The following is a 22,062-nucleotide window of genomic DNA, read 5'->3' on the forward strand; positions in this document are numbered from 1 at the left end:
TGATTACTAGTATTAGCTTTTTATCTGGACACAGAGCAACTGTTTAAACTCAAGTTGTGTTTTTAGTGGGTGGGTAGTGGAAAAGCTGGAGATAATGACTGTGCTTTTCAAACTGTTTTGGGTAGTTACTGAATAATATAGTGAAAGTGAAAAGTCATGCAGTCCAAAACATGATAGGCAATGACCCTGTTTCCAAGCCTGACCAGATTGTTCTCTGCAATTGCTTCGGGGCATCCCATTTGAAGTGCAGGTCCTCAAAATAGGATCAGGAATGTATTATACCCAAGAAAGCCTATAGCTTTCTGTCTCTGTCATGCCTGCTGTCACTTTCTCTGCAGGATATGTATTGATAGTAACAAATAACATGGAATAATTCCCAAGTACTCTCTGGGTGCTTGTGTGTCTTTTTTTTTTTTTTCTTTCTTTTTTTTTCTTTTTTTTTTAGGGCAGCAACAGCAAAAATGTGGCTGAAGATTGATGATTCCTCTTCCATCCTTTTATTGAGAAATAGGCTGCAGTGTTAAATAGGCCAGTGAGGAGAGTCCAAGCCTGATGGGTCTGTTTCTATTTACTGAAAATTATTTGATAAAAGAAATAATCTGTTTATACACATGGGGAAAAGTAGTTCTTCTGCGTTCAGATGCCTTGCATGTTACTTAGAATCCAGTAAATCCTCCCACGCCACTGAGAAAATAGCAAGCTGCAGTAAACATAACTGTGAAATCTAAACTTAATGGGGACAGGAATTCTGAAGCATAATTACCCTCCAGCCAGTTCTGTACATCTGGGATAGCCAAGTCTATTAGCATTTGGCAATGATTAAAGCTTTTAACTGTCATATAATACAATAGCAGAATTGGAAAGTACATCCAGCTTTGCTAAGATTTGTGAGAAATGTGAGATGTTCTGGGGTTTTGTATCTTTGAAGTTCATAGGTGAAAGTGATGATATATGTTGTTAATATAGTAATTTTATGAAGAGCCTCAGTACACCATACTGAGCCAGCAGTACATTCTCAGTGGCAGCACAATTAGCTGTTGCACCTCGTGTAATAAGGATAGCAGATGTGCAGCAATGCTGGATTGGAAAAGCAACTTCTATTTTGCCTGACTTGATTGTGAGTAACCTTCTTGAGCTCCAATTTTCTGAAGGCGGTGCTGGCCACAGGACGTGGTACTAGGCATGAGAACTTACTGATCTTGTTGGCACATGTGGTTCATGAGGCCCAACAGCTTTTTCACAGCATTTGCTCCCTTGTCTACCAGCTGTGATTTTGGTATTACAGACCCTGGTCAGACCTATCTTGCCTGTTATATCTTTTATTGTATACACTTGGTGGTGTTGAGAGAGGTGTAAGCCTGACCACATATTGCAGTGAAAGGGAGTGGTGAAGAGATGTAGGTAGATCACAGAAAGACTATCTTTGAAAATTATTTTATGCTTAAGCAAACTGTACATAGTAACTCCATAGGCCTGATGAGATGTCCCCATGAATGCTGAAGGAAATGATGTCTATTTGAAGCAATGGTCTTTGAATGATCACAGCAACTGAGAGAAGTACCTGAGGACTGATTCAAAACTGGGAGGACCGGCTGAGCTTCTAGAGGATTCCTAGAATATACAGGGAATGTAGGTGGGATACCCTTGGACTATAAGGCCAAGTGGTAAAAAGATAACTAGGATTTCTGAAACAGAAGTTAAAGGGTAGATGAATGTCACAGTTTGTTCAGGTTTGTTCCTGAAGCAGTATGCTTTAAAATGCACTTTGAAGTGACAAAAACCTGAATTCTGATCCTCTTTCTTCTTCCGCCAGGAAAATGACCTTAGATTCAAAATAGAGGCTTTATATTGATCATGTTGTGGTCTGCCTTACTTCTGAGAGACCATCAGATAAGCATGTTAGGTTTGAATGAATGAATTTTGAATACATTTTTATTTCTCTGATCTGCTCTTGAAAAAAAAAAAAAGTGGTTTGAGGGTGTTTGAGTATGTATTAAATAAATTCTACTGTCTGTTATTTTTGAATTCATAGGTAACAAAGTGCAAGGTTTAAAATATAATTAGAGTACTAGGATGCTTTCTGATGTGCACTTGCTAATGAGGAATTTTGAGATGGTATAAAATGATTACATGTATTATTTCCCAAATCTCCTAGACTTAATACATATAAGTGAGTAGATAAGTTTATTAAAGCATATTAATTTTTTTTTTGAAAAATTTATAACATCTTTCCATAAGTGATGATGATTTTAGAGCTCACTGTATTGTGAAACAAAACTTTGCGGGCATAAACATGCTTTGTGTCAATATGGTTTATCTGATTCTTAGACTCTTCCCTTGGTTAGAGGAACTTTTTGGTTTGAAGGACAAAGTGAGGCTTTGATTTCTTCAGAGACACACAGTGCTGCTGAAGAGACTGTATATGACAAGCCAAAATGAGGCAATTTGACATAAAGCAACAAGCACCTAATTCAGCTCCATCAGTTCTGATGAATTCCATGCTGACGGAAGTCCACATAGAGCACAGGATTTTGCCTTCTTAGTTCCCAAGACATGCTGATAATGCCTTTAATAGCAATTTCACAAACAATTTCTACTGTACAATTTAATCTTTTTTCTTCTTTTTCGTGAAAATAGCATTAATGCTTTGGAGAAGGTTTACTTGTTCTAGTAAAGCGTTTTGACATTTATTGAGGCCTATACCCAGTAATGCCTGCTTTCTTCCCAGCTGTGAGTCACTGTGAAAATAAAGATTACTTTCCCTGCCATCAACTCACACCCAAGCTAATTTCACAGCCTTGTCAAATGGCAGGAGAAATTACTGGTTATCACTACTTAATCAGGCTCTGTTGACAAGACTAGATTGGAACAGAAACATGGTGTGACTGAAGCTTGTTGCTGTAAATTGAATACTTTAGCATGCTAAGACAATTACTATGTAAATTTCACTGGGAAATGTTTTGTCCTGATAGCTTATGGAGGTCTTGTCAGTACCTGGGAGCCCACTGTGTGCTGTAGTTTCTTTTAACAAAGGGAAAGAAAGGGTCAGATCTGAAAAAGCAACTTAGCTAAGAGAGCAAGAGCTGATGAAGCCAGTAGGGAAAAAAAGATTGAAAATCTCTTTCTGTTTTGCTTTAACTTTCTCTGGCACTTCCAGTAAGAGGAGAAAATTAGAGGTGGGCTACTTTTATGATCCAGAAAGTGCCATAGTTGGCTGCTACCTTGTTTCCTAAATGTAGCAATGGGATGTCTGTGAGACACTTAACTTCTCCTCTGTTATTATCTATCAGGGCAATTTTCAAGGTTGATGTGTTTGGAAGGCACAGAGCCTGGTAACTGACCACAGCATTGCTACTGGTGTCCCTTAGTGTGCATAAAACGTTGATATATCTACAGGGTCAATCAAATTGCTGCTTTTATGAATCAGCTTGTGCTGTCAAGTGGCTGGAATGGTGCCCACACTGCTCTCCTTTCTCATCATTTTAGAAGCCTGTATTCTTTCATTTTCTCTTCTACAGAGGCAGTGTATTTCTGCATGTTTCTGTTAACTGTGAAGCTGTAAATATGGAGGGTTTGGAAGTTCTGCATCTTTTCTTAAGCTCGTATGATGTTTAGGCCATCTTTTCCCCCCCACATATAAAGTTATCAGGGAATTAAACAGGAACTACTCCTGTTCCTTGAAGTAAAAGGATGCTGTTATTGGTACCCAGTAGAGTAAGCTAACCTACAAAATGAAATCGTAATAGTCTTAGCATTTATAATAGTGAATAAGAAAGAAGTGTAATTATAACTTCTTTTCACATCTTCACTTTTTATGAATAGTCCTTTTCTCAAGTTGTATTTTAAAAGGGCTGGCTGCAGATATCTTCATGGTGTTTCTGGGACATCTTTTTTTCTTCCTCAGGCAGGTTAATATTTCAGGAATAAAGGAACCTCTTGGTATTCTCTTAACCTTTTAAAAGTCTCCCTGCAACCTTGAAGACAACTTTAAAATTGTTTTGTTCAAAAACTTGGTTTTGATTCTTGTTTCAACCAAGCAGAAGAGTTCTGTATCTTAAAGGAATAATTAAGTCAATAATTGAGTGTTTTAAACCAAGGGTGTGACTGTGTATTACTTTTATGAATAAGCCTTGAACTGCTGGAACCAAGTGCCAAGCTCCAAAAATAAACTCTAGGAGCAGCATGCCAAGTACAAGCTGATAGAAAGTTCCACTTTATCAGTTATGTGCATTTAAAATTTTTTACTATAGAAATTGTTTACAAATAACTTCTACTTTACCTTTTTTAAAGAACTTGGGTTTCATAAGTAGCCATTTTCTGGTGACTGTGGCAGGTGTGCATAATAAACAGTACTGTGCAGCTTTCGGAGTTCAGTTTTTCAAAACAGTAATAAATTACAAAATTGAATCATAAGTATGATTAGTGCTTAATAAGTATCTTAATAAGTGCTTAATTAGTATCTAATAGGAGGGAGAGAGGAAGGAGATTGTTTGGACAGAGATTGATTTTCAAAGCAGTTACAACTTCAAAATGTGGAAACAGCTTGTGGACTGGTAGATAGGGCCTTAGTTTGTAAAAATCTCACCCAGAAGTCTCTGAGGGACTAATTTAATGATGTAGTGATATTCTTTGATAGGAAATACTAGATATTAAGTTCTGAAATATCATGGAAAGAGAGACTAAATTGATTGAGGATAGCGATATTTGAAAGCAAAATTCAAGGTTCATAACTTTTGATTCATCGTAATCTTGAAAATGACATTGTAGGACTCATCAGCAAATTCATCATTTGATGCCAGTTTTTGGTTGTGTTTTTGTTTTTTTTTTTTTAACACAAGTGTTAACATTTATAAAATATTTTTTTGCAAAGTCTACATTGCAAGTGTTATTTAATAATTCTGAGTATTTGTGCAGGGGCAATGCATAATGCCACTTGCACGTCCTCTTCTAAACTCCCATTGTTCTGAATGGTAATGTAATAACTTCAGTAAGAAAATACACGTGTGAGCTACTTAACTAGCAGGATGACTGTTGCTTATCATGGTTATTTTCTTGCTGAGTCTGTCTACTGAGGCATTTCAGACATAATACAGAATACATTATTCTGACATTTAAGACTTCAATAAATAAGCTTGAAGAAATCTATTATTTATGCCAAGAAATGTTCCATTTTTTTAACCTTAGCTACTGAACCTATTATTCAGCACTGTTCCATAAATAAGTGCTAGTGTGCTGCACTAAAATAATGTTATGTTTAAATGCAATAAAAGAGGCATCTTTAGGAAAGCTTCTGGTGTACATTACTAAGGCCAATCTGTAGTATTCTATTAAGGTTATGCAGAAAATGTTTCTGCTGAGTAGGAGCTCTTTTCTAGCATCAATTGTCAGCTTCTTCACCCCCTTGAATAATACTCCTGCCATGAGTCCTAGTTGCTTCTTCATATACTGTTGCTTCTTCATCCCTTTGTCCCCTCCCAACTTGTTGATTCAGGCATTTGGATACTGCCCTCTGAATATAAATGACCTTGCTTTCCAAAGGGCTTAAAATAATCTCTTTAGCGGCAGCCGTTTATTTGTTTTGAAAAGTACAACCAAAAGACCGGTAGTTACTTGACTGAACTCTTTCTGAGAAGTTCTGCATTTTTGAGTGTCTAGGATGAGTGCATTGTATAAACATACAAAAATTTAAAGTATACACTTTCTTTAAATTAGAGTTCACCTAGCAAACACAATGGACATCCTCTTCCCCATTTGGCTTTGTAACAGGACCCGCATGCAGTTGGATCATACTACAGAAGCAAATTATTTTGGTTTAATAGTTAACTTGCTGTATGGAATAATGATAAGCTATTTTTTTTTCCATTGTTTTGTGTGATCAAATGTGTCACTGTGAAATTCAGCAATAAGCTGGATTCCCAGTCTCCAATAAGGAAAGTATTGGTAAGGGATTCCATAAGATGAACTGAAGATGATCAGTAGTATAGGCAGTATAGTCTTAAGCACTGAAAGCCACTGTCTTTTAAAGGTCAGGAGAAGAGTTGGCATGTTACTTGCATATGATGAGACTGTGTGGTGAAAGAACAAGAGAGATAACATGCCCATGTGTTGCTGGATTCCGGTCTGGCTGTGAAATGGGCAAGCTGGTTGAATTCACCAGCCTAGTCTGGCAGTCTGTAGAGCTAGGAATAATCCCAAAATCGCCCTGTGGAGAAGACTGGGGGTCTGGGTCTATTCAGTTAGGATGTACCACAGGATGTGCAGATGTTTACTGTTATACAGCACTGGGTGCTGATGGGGTAGCATGGCACATACCTGGAGCTATGAACATAGGTGTGAGCTAAGCTGACTGATCAGCATGTTTTGGAATACTTTGTGGAAGACGGCATCAAACCTTGAGCACTTAAACTTCCAGTTCTGTAAGTGATCACTTACCAACCACTTATGAGGAAGCAGCATTAGTCCTGTAGCTGAACAAGGTAAGCTGAGGAAGAGGTAGTGTGAGGTTTCTGAGCAAAGTGAATGAGTGGTGTCTCAAACATTAAACATTAAAAGTACTGCTGAACTGAGCTACTTGGTTATGTAAAGAAACACAAGTATGGAGGTAAGGATAAAAGTGATGAAAAATATAACAAAAACAGTGGAAGACTAGTCAAATAATGTGATGTGCTCTTAGCATCCGTAAATATTTATCCTCTTATCAGTATGGGAATGATGAGCATACGTACACAGCCAGAGCTGATTACAGAAAACACTTTCATGGAAATTATTATGATCAAAGCCAAAGTGAAAAATCAGTTTGGTATACTAATTTCAGGTAGGCTGATTTGGTTTTCTGCCCTCAATCCCAAAATTATAAAATATAATGGCAAGTTTCTCTTCTGAAACTTTGTGTGTGTTTATACTAATATATATTTCATTCAAACAAGCCGTTTTACAATATATCCAGAATGAGTTAACAGAGTCAAATGACCTGTCTTCATCTTCGTTTGCTATTTAATTCAGTCTTGTTAGTGCAGGGTTCTCATATGTTACTTTAAAAGTTAATCCAGTTTAAAGTGCCACTAGGGCAAAAACTAGGCCTGATGGAAACAAGCTAAAAGTAGCAAATAATACATTACCATTAAAATTATTTTGAAAGACTTAGTATTTGTACCCATTTTTCAATTCACCACTGATTTTTTTTTTTCTTTTTTAATTCCTTAGTCAAAATAGAATGTGACACTAAAGCTCTTCAGTAATACGTTTGCCTTTATCAGTCGAGCTATGATTTCATAATCAAAAAGAGAGCTTAAAGTAAAGTTGATTGACATCAACTACATATCAATCTTTTCTATGCTGAGTTACATCTTGGAGCAAACCCTTAATTACTTCACTGAAACTGGCTGAACTGGCTATCTGTCTGTCTTAAATCTACTAACCTTTTTTGCGTATTGATTTTAGGATTTATTTCTGGGCCTCTGTGGATTTCCTAGTATTTCAAGCCTCAGTGAATGTCAGTGGACACTTGAATGGCTTGAATGGCTTGGACACTTTATTCTGCCATTCAAACTACTTGAATGATACTTACTGTCCACATAAAGCCTACATTCATCTAAAGTGTGCAAGTAATTTGCAGTGTCTTTATGTGGAGGATGACAATTGGAGGTCATGTGTGCAAGTACTAAAATTTGCTAAATTGATACGAGTTTGATAGAATTTTCCACTAAAATTTTGAGGCTCTGGGAAAAGGTACAATTTTGCTCAATAGCCTTTTAAATATTCCTATAGGTAGTCAGTTCAGTTTCATTTAACATGTATATCATAATTCAGAAGGTTTTACCTAATGTATATGAGTTTATGGTAATCTCTTATACATAGCATTTTTCCTTTCTACAGCAAACCTTGCTTTATATTTTATTTTAATCAGTTCTGGTAAGATTGCATTCTTCAGGAAGCATGAAAGAATATTGAATTGCAATTTTTCATTTCTTTGGAGACTCAAGAATTTCCCTTTTAAAACAAGAAGCAATGTCTTTAGCTTCTAAGTAGTCTTTTTGCAGTCAGGGTATTTGGCATCACTTCTAAAACTCAGGATATAAAGAAGCACACTCAAGGGCTTTGAACAAATGCATGCATTATATATGTTTATTCTCATAAACATATATAGGTTTATTCTCGTGGTACATCCAGTGTCTCAGCTGCGGAGGCCTGACTGCATCTTTGTTGCAATTCATGGCCGTTTCCCGAGCATTCCAGCTATCCATCAGGTCTGTCCTGCAGCCCATCACAGCACAGAGTTAGCTGCACTCTGCTGGGGACAATGTTGCGTAGAACTTCACATAAAACATACTTCATGTTATGCTTTTTAAAATAGTGACCTTCTCTTATAGTTAGTCTCATGACAGAGAACAAGGGGCTAAAAATGAGCAGAATTCCACTTGCTGAAGAAAGGCAAGTAGAGCACTACTATAAAACCTAGCAGACTGTCTTTAACAGTAGAAAATAATGAAATTTAAGGTTTCATTTCTATAAATTTGAAATCTGACCAGTTTTTTTTGATAAAAGCAGAAAAGGACATTTTGGTAGTTTGTGGTTCTTACTAGAAATCAATTCACATATAGCCAGATACCTTTGCAATGGCAATCAAGAGTAAATGTAAATGAGGATTAAAGGTCAAAGTTGAATGATGGAGAAATGTTAAGATGGTGTAAGATGCTTTCCTCTTCTAAGTCTGGCTCTGTTTTGGAGCAATCTGTTCAGCAGGAAGAATTGAATAGTTTTAAACTAAATTCATCAATGTTGCTTCTTTTTCTCATCACTTAAGAATATGTAATTACTCTGAAACTGTCAATGAGACTATCCAAATCCAACAACCTTCGCTGTCCTTACACGCATAAGGTTACAATATTAACCATGCAAATACACACATTTCAGTACAGCTGCTTTCAAAAGGTATATTGTTATACTGGAAAGGTGACTTTAAAAAAAATGTCATTCTGATGTGTTTGGGTGTTTTGAGTATTTTTTTTCCTCTTACCCTTTAGAAGTTGTTAGTCTGACATATGTGGGGTTCTCTTGCTTGGTATTGTGCAGTGTTTTTTTGGTTTTTTGGGGTTTTTTTGGTTTTTTTTGGATTGGGATTTTATGGAGGTAGAAATTTACTAGTTTTAAAATCTTAATTACTGGGAGTTGAAAATGCTAAAGGGAAGAACTTTTGCTTTCAAAAATCATGTGAGAGTTTCATGTGTGTCTGGTAGTTACAGTTGTTCTAGTCCAAGAAGCATCCCTGTTGGCAAATAGCTGGCAACAGTAGGTGTTGGATTGGTAGGCATAATTCTTAATTGGGCAACTGAAACAGTTACGTATTAATAGGCTTCATTTGTTGTACTTCTTCCAACAGATAAGAAAAAGAATTTCTACTAAATTCTCTTTCTGCAGCAGATTTTCTCACAAAACATTTGAATATACATACTTAGACTTTTCTGCCCCTAGATAATGAGCACTCGTTTTCCAGAACTTCACATTCTTGCAAAGCAGCTCTCCTTTTTCCAGTGTGCATATATGTTTTACCAGCAAGCTGTTTATTAAAAAGTTTCCACAGTTATTATTTCTGAAAATGGCTTGTCACTAAATTAATTCTCACTATGTTTTAGGAAGAAAAGTCTGAACTACAAATTTAAATCTTAATTTTTTAGGAGAGCATCTAAAAGCTAGTTAGTTTATTTGCAGGTACGTAACAGTTAATATTTTGCAAATACAACTGTAGTACCTAAGAGTTTTTATTTCTTTAGAACATTTCATCAGTGTGGTAGCTGTACAGTGTATTGGTAAATATTGATTTCTAAGTGACATTTATAAAGAGAAAATGCAAACTAAGCTGCAAATACATGTAAATTAAAATTATATCCTATAGCAGTGTTTGGTATGTGTAGGTATGCTTTCTGACAAGGAGCAAAGATATCTATACTTTTTTTTAAACCTAGAATTTGCAGGTCTAAACTTTTAATTTTGTTTGTTTATTGCAAAGATGACAGGTTTCTGCTCTAGGGATACCTTTATCATGATGTGACTTTCTTTTGAGGAATGAGAAATCATTCAGTTACTGTGTCCCCAGAGGTGAAAATGCCAGGCTTTGTTAATAACAGAGGAATGTGTCCCTTTTTTCTCTTTCTCAACAAAACATGAAAGATGAGGTCCTATCAGTTGCAGTAATCTAAACATTTGTCATAAAATATTTTTGAATATTAGGAGAAACTGATTTGCATAACCATTATTTGAGCATTTTGGTTTTTTCTTTCTGAAATGTGTAAATGAGTCAATATTGAAAGCAGCCGGGTTAAGCACTGATATTCCATAGCTGCTGTGTAATTAAGATGTTGAAAATACAGCACTTTCCTTTCAAAGATGAAAGGTTGTTTACATTTTCTTGTTTATGAGCCTGCATTTCCAGAATTGTGTGTTGTTTTTATCTCTATATTTGATAGGAGCAATCATTTTGGATCTGTAGATGCGGAGTTGTATTTGTGGTTGATGTTGTTTTTCATATTGTAAGCACATATCACCCAGAATAATACTGAGTTGTTTTCTAGAGTTTATTTCTTTGTAGACCAAACGATCATTTCAGATTAGCTTCATATTATGCTTCAGAGTTCTTTTTGATAAGAGGATTTGGTTTTTGGAAATGATGTCGTAGAAGATATGTCATCTGTCATACTGCAGGAAAAAGTTTTCAGTGAAGGAAAAGAATTCCATCCAGTTAGATTTTTTTCACTCATTCCGCTCAAATTTTGTTATTGTTCAATTTACTCAGTATTGTAAGCAGTGTGTTTTAAACAATCCAGTTATTTTCACATGAAAATACTGCTTGATTGCACTGTTCAATTTTATGCCAGAAACCATGTTGGTTGAATTGCCCAAATGGATGACAGCATATGCCAACTGAGATTTTCAGTATGCTTATGCAATTACTTTCTTGCCTCTCCAGCTGTAAGCACAAGGTGTACCTGGAAACACTACCAAACACCAGCATCATTATCCCCTTCCATAACGAAGGCTGGACTTCGCTCTTGCGCACCATCCACAGCATCATCAACCGCACTCCAGACAGCCTCATCGCAGAGATCATTCTGGTGGATGACTTCAGCGACAGAGGTAAGGCCCAGCTGGTTTTGTTTTAACTTGAAACTTATAATGCAGTGTGGTCCATACAGGAAGCAACAGCAGGAGACCTGGACTGCTTGCCTTGATGTACTGTTTGATTTTTAGCAGGAATAAACATTTATAAGAGGCTTTCGTTTTGCTTGGCATGAATACTGAAATTCGTGTTAAAGGGAAGAGAGACTGTGAACTGTTCATTAGCCCTTCTTAATGTTGTATTTTCAATGTTGTTACTGAAATACTGCAAATTTTAATATTTCCTCATCTTTTCCCTACGTTTCTCTTTTGCTCTGAAAAATGTATCAACTTTGACCATGTTGGATCCAACAAATTAGCTTTTGATCCTGGAATTTTATTGAGCTAGGCAGATTCACATACTAGTATAAAATAACCATACAAATAAATGAGGCTCTTTTGAATAGAATGTGAAAAAAATGCTTTAGAATAGTTGATCAAAGTTTATATAATTTATATATAGTAAAATTAAGAAAACTTTGTTCACTTCATGTCATATGCTACCATTACTTCTTGAATGCAGCACAAAAAATGAATGCCTCAAGTTCCCTAAATGAATTTTAACAGTTCTTTAGGTAAAATTCCTCCATGATAAGGATATGGAATTGGGAAAGAGGTTTTTTTTTTTTTTTCAATTTCAGTGTATGTCTTAGAACTTTTAAGCATGAAGACCTTTGACTTTGGTGTTTTGGGGGATGGGTTTTCTGTTTCTGTTGAAACATCAGCTTCTGGTGTGTATGTGAGCTTTGTTCTCAGTAGATTAATAGACAGTAAAAGAGAGAATTGTACCCTTTGCTAATGTTTTGCTTAAAACCTTTGTCTCAGCTAGCAACTTAGAGGAATAGATTTCTGACCTGCTGTTTTAAGAAGCCCCTGGGTGAGTGAGAGAAATATTAGTGGAGCGCTGCAGTAGCAGAATCATTTTTGTAAGATCTTTTTTTAGTTTGATATCTCAGGGTTTAGAAAGATAAATGCTGCACACATCTATCTTGCCCTCTCATATCTGCTGCTTTACTTGCAATATGTCCTTTGATGAACTGCCTCTCGATCTGTAATGCAATTTAAGTGAAATTGTAAAGTGAGTACAGTTCTGACTATTCTATGTTTATGAAATCTAGACCACAGATGAGAGTTTTTGAAACCAGACCTGTAAAACAGCACAACCAGGCTGTTTCTGCAGGCTAACAATTTCCTAGCAGTAAATAACTCATGGGGAAGTCTGTAAGTTGGTTTTATGAGGTATCTGACAAGTAAAGAAGCTTTTTTCTTTCTTTTTCTGTTGGGTTTTTTTGTTTTTTTTTTTTTGGTTGGTTGGTTAGTTTTGGGCTTTTTTCTGAAATAGCAGCTATTGTGGCTATGCTTTCTCAATATGGTAATACTGTAGCATTTTTTAATTAAGATTATAGTTGCTGTTGTTGATACATTTTTAAATGTGTTAGTGTTTTGTAAAGCTTATCTACTTCCCGGTTATTAGAAAAAGAGTTGATGTCAGTAAACAGGCTGTTGCTCTTTCTTGCATGCTCTTAGTTACTGCTGGTTGCTGGAAGTAATATTAATTGCTATAACACTATAAAAATCTCCAGAGTCTTCTTCATTTCCAGTTATATAATGCTATCTGACTTTTCAGTGAAACAGTTTTCAGCTGGAAGTGGTTCATATAGCATAGAAATGTTTTACAAAAGTGTTTAATGTATGTTTGAAAAACTGAAAGAAATTTACAAAGCAAACTTGTATGATGAAGCTGGGCCTGGAAGTGCAGTGCCAGTAGAATGATTTACTTCTGTTTATCAATGTTATTAAAATAAAGATCAGAAATGGGCTTGTGAATCGTTGCCGGTTTTGAACTTGAACATATTTGGCACTGTATGTTCTAAGAAGAGAGAACACACAAGAAAAATCTGCTGCGTCTCTACTCTGAATTCAGTAACATTGACTTTTAGGTTAGTTGAATCATTTTGCAGTTGGTTTAATTCATGTATTTGTGATCCTCTAAACTTTATTTAAATGAGACTGTATTGTGTTTTTAACTAATGCAAACATAAGTACTGAAATACACTGGAAAAACTTTTGATAACAAATGATGAAAATGTTTTAGTGAACAGCTAGATACCAAGAGTTTGCTGGTTTGCCTGCAGAATTACTTGTATGCCTTCTTTTTATTCATATTCACTCCTTTGGCTTTTATGATCAAAACCCTTAGATAGTTCATGCATAATATTCAGAATAAATTATGACATTTAGATGTTATAAAAGTAAAAGGACAGCTGCACATCTTTAAATAGCAATATAGTACAGACTAAAGGCTTGGTATTAAGAGGGAGGTAAGCAAATTATGAAACTTGGAAATGCCATATTTGGTTATGGACAGATTTAATATAAAAGACTATGTGAATATTAGAAGTCATCTCTGACAGAAAGAAATGTAGATTTAAGAATAGGTACACACAGTTGCAAGATTTCTTTATTCATATAACTTATAGAGAGTGCTTATATTTAAAAATGGTGAAGCAATGGGTTGGATAAAAATATCTGATTTAGTGGAACTCCATTTCAACAAAAATAACAGCTTTGATTTATATTGTAAACACAAATGGACAAATGTTGGTGTACTGGTGAGATGAAAGGGGACTGAATCAAGAGTTCATAGGTGCTCTAATATATGTAGAATAAATACATTGTCATTTAACAAGCACTGTAAAGGAGAGGCAAATAATAGACTTCTACTTAGCTTGCCTTAGAAAGCGCTGGATACAATAAGGGTGCAATTTAATGATGTACATATTTTTTGCATACTAAAGCATGCAAAGTATTTCTGACTTTGTGATGGATTTGGGATTGCAAATCCAGTACCTGATTCGCGTAAGCCCTGTATTTCAAACTCAAAGACCCATCAGCTTCAGTGTCATGGAAAATGAACCTTTATATTGGAGATACCAACACATCTGTGTCAGGTATCTGCAGTGGCTTTGTGTGCAGCTCTGGTTTTGTGACCCTGGTTTCTGGGAACAGGAGCCTTGTGGAAAGTGACTTTTTTTTTCTGGGAGAGTTTTGGTGTTTGTGTGAGGGTTGTTTGAAATGGAAGGTGGGGAGGATTGGTTTGAAGGTTTGACTTTAGAGATAGGGTGTTGCTCTGAAGTTAGTCTGTCAGCAGATCCCTGAAAAGGGGCAAGAAGCAGAATGTGGGCAACAGTTTTAAAGGAAAGGGGAAATTGAAAAAGACAGCAAATTTTCATTGGTTCAGTTACGGAACAGCTTGCATTTACAGAAGAATAATAACTATAATTAATGTTTTAAAACTTTGGGGAAACATAGATTTGCATAATTCATTAGTTAAACAGTTCATGTAGGTTGCCTGTATTTGATATATTTTTACATCAACCTTTATTTCTTTTGATGTTTTAATGACTTTGTTAGCATAGTCAGACCTCTAAACTGTTACTAACACAGTATATGCCCATGAATGTAAAGTTGACTTACCAAGCATTTTGACATTATCCCGTAGTTCTTGAACCAGTACAGCACCTATTAGAAGAAAAAATAAACAGTGCCACAGCCAACAAATTTATTAGCAGTAACACTTACTTGGCAGTATTTTAGTTTGAAAAAAATCCTCAGATTTGCCAAGGGGAAAAAAAGTTGAAAACTTAGTAGCCAGCAGCTACTTCTTCAATTAGTTCCTGTCACTGGCAATGAACTGGGGATTTTTTTGGTAGAAAATGACAAACTAGGAAATTTTCCTGCATGTTGATGAGCCAGTTCCTTCTCATTTTGCTGTCTGTTATGTTCTCTGGTATCTGTCCCCTTGCTTAGGTCTGTTTTCTGGGCCACTATTCATTTGAGAGTATCATAGTGTCCCCTATCAGGTACCATATGATTTGTGTCAGACCTCTGAATAGCCCAGATTAATAACATGGAAGTCAGCATGCAAAAGCAACCTGTAACTACTTCATTGGAGCTTTAGTTGGTTGGTGAAGTTCAGTGCCAGTAATGTGCTTTTTTTCTGTGAACGTGGAAGAAGACCTGATGTATGACTGGGGGTGCTTTTTAAACTGTAGTTCTGGTCATATTATACAATATTATACAATATTGTATATATTGTATATAATATACAATATTATACAATATTGTATATATTGTATATAATATACAATATTATACAATATTGTATATATTGTATATAATATACAATATTATACAATAATGGAAGAGTAAAGGAAGAGAGTTTGTGCTAAAAGCAGAGCAGCTCTATCAGACTATCAGATTGCACCACTTTCCACTGAAGGAATACATGCTGTTGCATGAAGTTGAACTTACCTGTATTTTGTTTCTAGACAGTTTATGCAACATAATTGAAATTCAAATGTATGGATGCTTGGCTTCAGATCATGGCTAGATACAACTTGCTGATTAAATGAAAGTGAAATTGTATTGTATAAATGTCCTGTCGTAGGAAACCTCTGCTATAGACAGAAACTCTCAGTATGATGAAAGCTCGTATCTCCAAAAATTGCTGTTAGGCATAGCTCATGTAAGGCCTTATTGGCAAGAAAGTAAGGATGAATCCACATATAAATCTATTAGGTTTGTAGATGAATAGCTATACCTGAAACACACAGCCTTACCAGCTGGGAAGCCTGTTGCTGCAGACAAGTAATTTTACAAAGGTGAAGAGATGTTTTCTGCTTACTAAAGAATTTGCAGTGGCTTCACACTTGCTTAATGCAGCATCCTGGAACCCAGAGTGACCCCAGCAACTTGAGTTGCACTGTGCATATCACTGGTAGCATAAGCAAAACTTTATAGGAGCAGAGTTAAATACAGCAAAGTTTTCAAGTAATGTTGACCTTAATATTGACATATTACTACATCATGTGTAATACTCAGGAAAAAAAAATATCTTAACTTTTAACCCTATATGAAGGTCAGTCTGATTTTTAAAGAGATTTAAAAAAAGGAAAAGGTCAAATAGAAAATGAAACAAATTCAGTTTCAAGATGTCTATATTGACTAGAGATCTAACTAAATGCAGTATTTACATTTTTATACTTGTGATATTGAGCCATAAAATGCCTCATTCATTTCCTCTACAGTGCACTCAGTGATTTGAATTTCATGAAACTTGGACTTGCTTCCGGTCAAAATAAAATACTACCACTGTAACAAGTACAACTTAAAAGATCTGTGCTTAGGTTGGAATAAACTGATTTGAATCTGTAATACCAAGTTTTCTGTTCTTCACTGTACATTCTCAAATTCTGTTGTTGAGTTTTTCTTCTGAGATTATAGAGTACAAGATTTTACATTCAGCTTCTTGATGTACCTCGCAATAGCAGTTTCATTACTGAAGGCATTTTGATTTGACAGAACGGCTTTACCAGTGGGAAAATAAAGGGTTGTCCTGAGGCTGGTGAGAGTTCAGCTCAGAAGAATAATGGTCATTTTGAAGGCAACTGCACCTCATCTCAAAATGTATTTCATTTGCACGAGTAAAAGTATTGTCATGTTGTGAGAAAGGCGAGAGGTGGGAAGAACTCAAACAATTGAAGTTTTACACTTTACCTAGACAGAATTAATTGAGAATGTGTCTGTTGTGGGATAAATTTAGGAGTATACCCACATCCTAATGTATACAGGGAATCCAGATACAACTTGGCTGTAAAAATTAAAACTCCAGTGACAAAATATTAATATACAAACAAATTTTTGTTTTTCACATAGTTGATCAGATTGACTATAATAGATAATTAATTTCACTTTTGAGTACTTGTGGAATCAGAATACAGAGTTTTTGTTTCCACAAGCTCTATATTGGTCAATCTATCTTTAGTTGCCCACCCTATAGACTTCTTGATGGGTGTGCATTGTGCCTACACACTGCATCCCTTTGGTCTGTGAACATGCAAGGAATTTTTGGGATGGGAACCAATGAGCAGCCTGTACTTAGCAAGATTGTGTTCTCTGGGTGTCAGCTTCTAAAACTGTTGTGCCATGCTTGTATTGAGTGTGGTTTGTGAGATACCTGAAGTCTCAGATTAAAACAGTGTAGTCACTCTGAGTAATCTTGAAATACTGGAAGCACATTTATTCATATGGCAAATTTTCTACTGTGCATCTCAGCTTTGATTTACATTTCCTTAGGGTTTAAAATAATGTAATTTCAGCCATAATTCAATTTAAATTCCTCATGTGGAATACTCAAGTTTGATCTTGCAAACAGAAAGAAAAATTTTAAAACCTGCATAAACATTGGTTTCTACATTGGCTTTTCTCTGAAACATCAGCTGTTTACTTTCCCCTTGAAAAAGCATTAATACATTGCAGTAATAAACTAAACAACTTGACAAGAGACTTGAACAATTATCTCACAATTATCTTCTTCAGCTTCAGTTAATGAACTATGGAAAAGATGCACATTAGTTTCTGAAAAATTTGAAAAGATGTTGTTCTTATACTTCATTTCCCTACATTTCTTTTTTCTTTTATAAGTTTCTTTTTAACTTTTTATTCTCTTTTATAAGCTTTGAGAATTTTTTTGTCTTATTTGCATTGTGCAATTCTTAACTAGGATTCTAAATTTATTACTTCCACAACTTCACTGAGTAGTGTAATGGAGATGTTAACTAATTTTTACATTTTCGAATGATTTGTTCCCTGAATATTCACGATTAAAACCTGCAGGCAGGTGATCTAGGATGGAAGCTGAGGTCTGTTGCTCTGGACTTTTTGCCAACATTCCATCTGATCAAATCCAAACTGATCAAATTTTCTGTTCTGGGTGGTTCTTTGTTATTAGGAATGAGGAGAAAAGGCCTGAGATCTTATAAAGGATTGTTTTTCATAAGCTTGTCAACTAGATTTTGCCATAGTATCAACAGAAAGGATTCTTGCCAAATATTAGTTGCTGTTATTTAGAAAATTTCCTTTAATTTAAAATTGAAATTTATTCATGATCCTTTTCATGCATGAGTGTTGTTCCAGTGTTATCTTTAAATAACTCATTATCTTCTCATTGTATACAGAAAGAGAGAGCAACTTTCAGGTTTCAAAGTTCATTGCAGTTTAATAAAGTGTAATAAAGCTTTCGAATTGACATCCCAGTAATCTTTCCAAAAATGGTTTGTTACAGTCAAGGTTGCCTTAATTGCAATATTTGAGTTCACCTAAGTAGGTTTTAAAAATATACTTCACCTTTCTTGAACGTAGACTTTCAAGTAAGCTTGTAATCACCAAGCAATAGTATTGTCCATAGTTACATTTTTATCTTAGAGAAAATGATTTCAGAAAACCTTTTACCTCATTTTACTGTATTATAAATGTATTTTGTTTTGTCCTTTTTTCCTGTTTGCAAATCATGAGTGAACCTTTTTTTTCCTGTTCATTCTCTGATTCTTCACGTAAAGTAAGAGGGGGGAAAAAAATGTGGGTGGTAAAAGGAAAGCTGTGAAATTATCAAAGCAGGAAATTATGATTGTCACTCATAAGAGAATTTTAAACCCATAATTCTGGTAGTAAAACACTGTGTTTTACTAAAAGGTCTGTAAAAGTCCTTACAGTCAGATACAGAGTATCCATAGTATCTAATAGTTTCCCTGGGAGATGAGTGGGAGAACATTGATTTGGTTGCTAACCTAAGGCTTTTTTTTCCCCCCACAAACTACATGCCTTTGTGTTTTCTAGACTGATTTGTATGTAGGATTGCTAGTGAGTGTTTAGTTTTTAAATCTTAACACATCCTAAAGATAGAAGAAAAATCCTGTAATGAGGTTAGCAAATGAATGCCTTCAAAGCTTTATACATGAAGAACAAAGGTTTGTCCTGCCCTTTTATTTTTGGTAACCCTGACAAAATCAGACATGTTTAAAGAGTTCTAATAGGTGTTCTGACCTTGTTTCACTGATGGAGTAAAACAGTTAATAATTTCCATTAAAGTTCTGGTATATTCTGTTTCTGTGAAAGTAAGTGAATAAAAGCCTACAGAATATTTTCTTAGAGTATTGAGAGTTGAAATTAATCTATATTAATTTAATCTTGATGCTTTTCTTTTGAGATAACCCAGTACATAATTTGACAGCATTTGTTTCTGATGCTTCTTTCCTGGATAATGGCAAACAGTTCCACCATCATTTTTATTTATTTTATTTATTTATTCTGAATAAATGAAGGCCCTGTTTCCAAAAGCATCTGTTTAGTGTTGTATATGCTTATGCAGATTTTTGTTTTGTGCAGTTGAAAATCAAAAATGTACTTATGCATGTTTGTTCACTGCTCTTCAGTGTCTCACAGGAAGAATTTGTGACATATGGAATTGTCTAGTTACAAATCTTCTTGTACAAAAATGCAATCATAATTTCGATTAACTTGAAAGGGAATGTTGTTGCTCTCAGAAATCGCTATCCAGACGTTCAGTCAACTTTGGGGGCTTTTCTGTGTGTGCTGATTTCCCAAATTGAGCTCATGCATCTTTCAGACAGATGGGCAATTTTATGAAGCTTATAAATGGCTGAAAGCTTTAATGGCTCTGTCATGCGCAGTTTGTTTTTTAAATGCTACTGATTTGTGAACAAAGCATTAATAACTTGTATCGAACAATTATAAAGGATTTATTTTAATAGGACTGGGTCAAACCATGTTTTCTAAATTAGAATAAGTTCCATATGCAGTGGAAAATTTTGATAAAGAAGAGTGCCAGAAGCAAGATGATTTGGTACATGCAAAGAGCTTTTAGCATTCTCCTCTGCCTTCCCAAGTTACAGGTATAAACTCATTTTACTTGGGGTGGTGGTTTTCTTTTTCCCCTTTTTATCCAGTTGTATGTTTATGCATTATGAGAGCAAGGACACACTTTGGTTTTTGCAGCTTTGCAGGGCTGCTGCATAATTGAGAGACACAGAACAGAGAGGCAAACAAACACATTGATTTCATTTATGGTCGGTGACCTAGCAACCTTTGTTCACCTGCTGTAGGAATCCCCATAACTGCCCTCCCCACAAATTCAAGAAATGTGCATTAGGATAACAATGAGAGAGTGTGTCATGAAAGCAGAATGCACTACACAATATGGAAAATTCTAACCATTTAGAACAGGTGATTGCTGGGGATTATGTGGTATAGAAAACCCTTTCATGTGGTATAGAAAACCCTTCTTATCACACTGGTAAAATGTACTTCAATCGTATGCATGGCATTCAGGAATGAAGACTTTCCAGTCTGGTTTCTGGGTTTCAAATCTTGAGTGAGTGTTGCAATTGTCAGAAAGGTGGGGGGGAGGGAGGGTGGGAGTTGGGCAGATTTTGGTGTTGTTTGTTCTGGTTTTCTAACATATGTAATCTAACTTCTACTGTTACATCAGGATATTTTTCTACAATATTTTCTATCTTTATTTTTTTTACTAGGGACCTAATAATTCTTTAATAGGTAGAAATCTCTCAGCAAAAGTAGAAGAGGATGTCTGCCTAAGGTCTCTTTTTCCCCTTCATTTGAAGGGCATAGTACTGAATTTAGAAAAAAGTTAACGTTCTTTCTAAAAGGTGCTGTTTATGCACAGCTATCAAAATAGCAAACTTACTCCATTAGATTTAGCAGGATAGGCATGAGTTTGCTGTTTTACTCTATTCCTGCCTCATTTAATCACAGAAGAGACACAGATTGTTATTTGTGGTACTCTATTTCTAGTCAACAAGGAAATCCGCTCATGTTTTTGTAAATATTCTAACTTTACAAAGTTTCTTTTTAAAAATGTTACACATTTTTAAATGTTATAAACATATGTAAACATATATAAAAATGTTCTAGTGGACAGTGATGATGCTTTAAAACATATTTCAAGTATAACTGATTCATTGAGGAGAATTTGAAAAAAATTTGTTCAAAGGTCTTACTGCCATAGGCTTGCGTAAAGCAGTTCCTGGTGTGAAGAAAGGAAGATGTTCTATGTACAAGCAAATGTAATATCATTGAAGACAGTATCCTTTAACACTACAAAGCAATACAGAACAGATGTTAGTCTTGTTCTTGAGTGGTTTACTTGCTGCAGCTTTTAACTCTCGAAAGCAATGACAGATTATCCTAATGAATGGAAAAAATGAAATTAATCCATACTAAATTTGAGTCTAAAGGTACTGCAGTTCTTGAATGTGTTTGTAAACACTAGCTGAAGTGCTTGCTTCTTATCTGCAAACCTCATTTTTGTGGTTTTGTATTGGGAGTTTGATACTAATGATAAGAATCAAGCTTTGTGCTACAAGCTGTAATAATACATGAACACAGCATTGAAGTGTACTATGGGCCAAATTCCAATATGTGTATCTAGTCAGTGTGTTACGGACCTGATGTATCCTTTTTTAAACATAATTCCTGGTTGTGTTCTTTTTCTTTGAAGGAAAGTTAATCATGTTCTTAGTCAGTGAGTGACAATCTGTGTGCCAGCTGTGAATGTAAGGGTGTGAAACGTAAAATAGGTTGATGGTGCCAATTATGCTGGAGCCCCTTTTTTTATGTGTACTCCTGAAGTAGAGGTGATTAAATTTCGAAGGAAATTGATGATTACTTCTGAACTGAATTGATTATTTCTGTAGAGTTTTGTAAGTGTTGCTAGTTCAGGTAATTGAACTGAATTCAGAGCTTCAGCAAGAACTGTGAGCTAATTTCTTTTTTTCTTTCTCATGTCCCATGTTCATTTTAGTTTTTTGAAGTGCTATCTATTTTAACTTGGTTTCCTTCATGGAGTGGGCATGGAGTTAAGCTGTACCTAAAAAATGTAATATTTTTTTTTAAATGCTATGCCTTGATTATGAATGGCAGTGAAATAATAGTTATAAAAATTCAACAAAAAGCAAATTTCCTTTATTTCAATGGGGTAGAGTTTGGGAGCACTTCAAAGAAGTCTGAAAATCTGGAAAGTATATGCCGTTA

General features: G+C 35.2%; 1 protein-coding gene across 9 annotated transcripts in view; it reads left to right on the forward strand.

The window, feature by feature from the left end:
• Positions 1–22,062, forward strand: part of GALNTL6 (polypeptide N-acetylgalactosaminyltransferase like 6) — a 451,443-nt gene that overhangs the window by 191,930 nt on the left and 237,451 nt on the right. For all 9 annotated transcript variants that reach the window (XM_069013725.1, XM_069013734.1, XM_069013727.1 and 6 more), the window contains one exon: positions 10,964–11,130. In XM_069013725.1, coding sequence (XP_068869826.1) covers positions 10,964–11,130 — 167 coding nt within the window. The remainder of the gene's footprint in view (positions 1–10,963; positions 11,131–22,062) is intronic.

This window comes from Aphelocoma coerulescens, chromosome 4 (assembly GCF_041296385.1).
Source record: "Aphelocoma coerulescens isolate FSJ_1873_10779 chromosome 4, UR_Acoe_1.0, whole genome shotgun sequence".
Classification (NCBI taxonomy): domain Eukaryota; kingdom Metazoa; phylum Chordata; class Aves; order Passeriformes; family Corvidae; genus Aphelocoma; species Aphelocoma coerulescens.